Source organism: Mesoplodon mirus (genome assembly GCF_964341445.2).
Source record: "Mesoplodon mirus genome assembly, chromosome: 8".
Lineage (NCBI taxonomy): Eukaryota > Metazoa > Chordata > Mammalia > Artiodactyla > Ziphiidae > Mesoplodon > Mesoplodon mirus.
Window position 1 is genome coordinate 107,037,514 of NC_138984.1, and position 1,324 is coordinate 107,038,837.

Below are 1,324 nucleotides of genomic sequence, written 5' to 3' on the forward strand. Positions count from 1 at the left end.
ACAGCGTCAAAGGCGCGTCTTCCAAGCGTTTTTTCGGGTCCCCTGCCAACGACGTTGAGTTCCTTGCTGTGTGAATGAGTTTCGTTGGATTCATTGTGCTTTAGTGTCTGATCCTCGCAGCAGGATTGGTTTATTTTGGTGACCCTTTATCAAGTTCGAAGGTACATTTGATTGAACGGTGTGTGTAGGTCAAAGCTGCTTGTTTGCGCGGTGCCCCGTCACTGGTCTGCCGGCGCACGGGACTCCCGTCTTTTAGCCATCCCAAGGCCTGAGGCCCCTCTGGGCCGTTCACAGAGTGGTGTATATGTATACAAATATGATGACGGCTAGGTTCAGAATGGTCCCGATAATCCCCAGCATCGCCAAGACACTCTCTTCTTTGCTCTCTTTTTCTTGGCCTCCTCTGTCTTCATCATTTCCACTCGTGATTACCATTTTGGTTGCAAGTGTCTTTATCTTCCTCCCCAGGCTAACCGAGCAGCGCATCCGGAGGCGGGAGGGGGGCGCGCGGGGCACGCAGCAGAGCCACAGCCTGGCCCGGGCCCGGGGTGCCTGAGCCGGAGGAAGGCGAAGAGGAGGAGAAAGAGAAGGCTGCCGCCGGCTCCTGCCTCATTCTCCCGGGCAGCGCCGATCCGCTGGCCGCCGCCAGCTGGGGCTGGCCTCCGGGCGCCGGACCCCGCGCGCGCGGCTCATGTCCTGGTCCGCCGCTCTCGAGGTGTGCGCTCAGCCGGGTAGTCTCCGGGCGGCGCCCCGGGGCTCCTCATGCCCCGCGCCGGGGCTCGGCAGGAGGACCGGCGGCGACGGCGACCGCGACAGTGGGGCGCCCACTCTGCCGCGCGCAGAGCTGTGCGCACCCCATTCTGATTTCTGATGTTTGGTATGGGACATTGCAACATCTAGCTATGGTATATTTAGAATATTGAAAAGACTGAAGGTTTGGAAAAGATAGAATCAATATCTCCTTGAGTTAATTTTTTCCATCTCTTCTCCCCTCCCCAACTTCCTAGCCACCATAAGATGTAGGTAGTTACCAGGGAAGTTGTTGATGAAAGTTGGCTTATAAAATATTTTTTATGAATATATCAGGTTACGTCAGTCTCGGGTGGCTCACTGCCCAACTCTCATGGAATTCTGGGCTTTCTGTGCCTGTAAAGTCCCAAGCATATGTGTCTTAATGTACCTAACCTGATTCCAACCATTCATATTAGTGATAATGGCTAAAAAAGGAAATGGTTCTAGTTGTCAGAATGCATACAACGACTCTACTTCTGTTCAGATACACAGTCTCATATCCCATTTAGTTGAACATAATCAGACAAATGAA

At 53.5% G+C, this 1,324-nt stretch overlaps 1 protein-coding gene across 1 annotated transcript; it reads right to left on the minus strand.

Annotated features, from left to right (window-relative positions):
- Positions 1-288: 288 nt before the first annotated feature.
- Positions 289-486, minus strand: LOC309809508 (protein TUNAR-like; the record flags this gene model as incomplete). Its single annotated transcript, XM_082630628.1, has 1 exon — positions 289-486. The coding sequence occupies one exon, from the start codon at positions 484-486 to the stop codon at positions 289-291; it is 198 nt and encodes a 65-aa protein (XP_082486754.1).
- Positions 487-1,324: the final 838 nt, after the last annotated feature.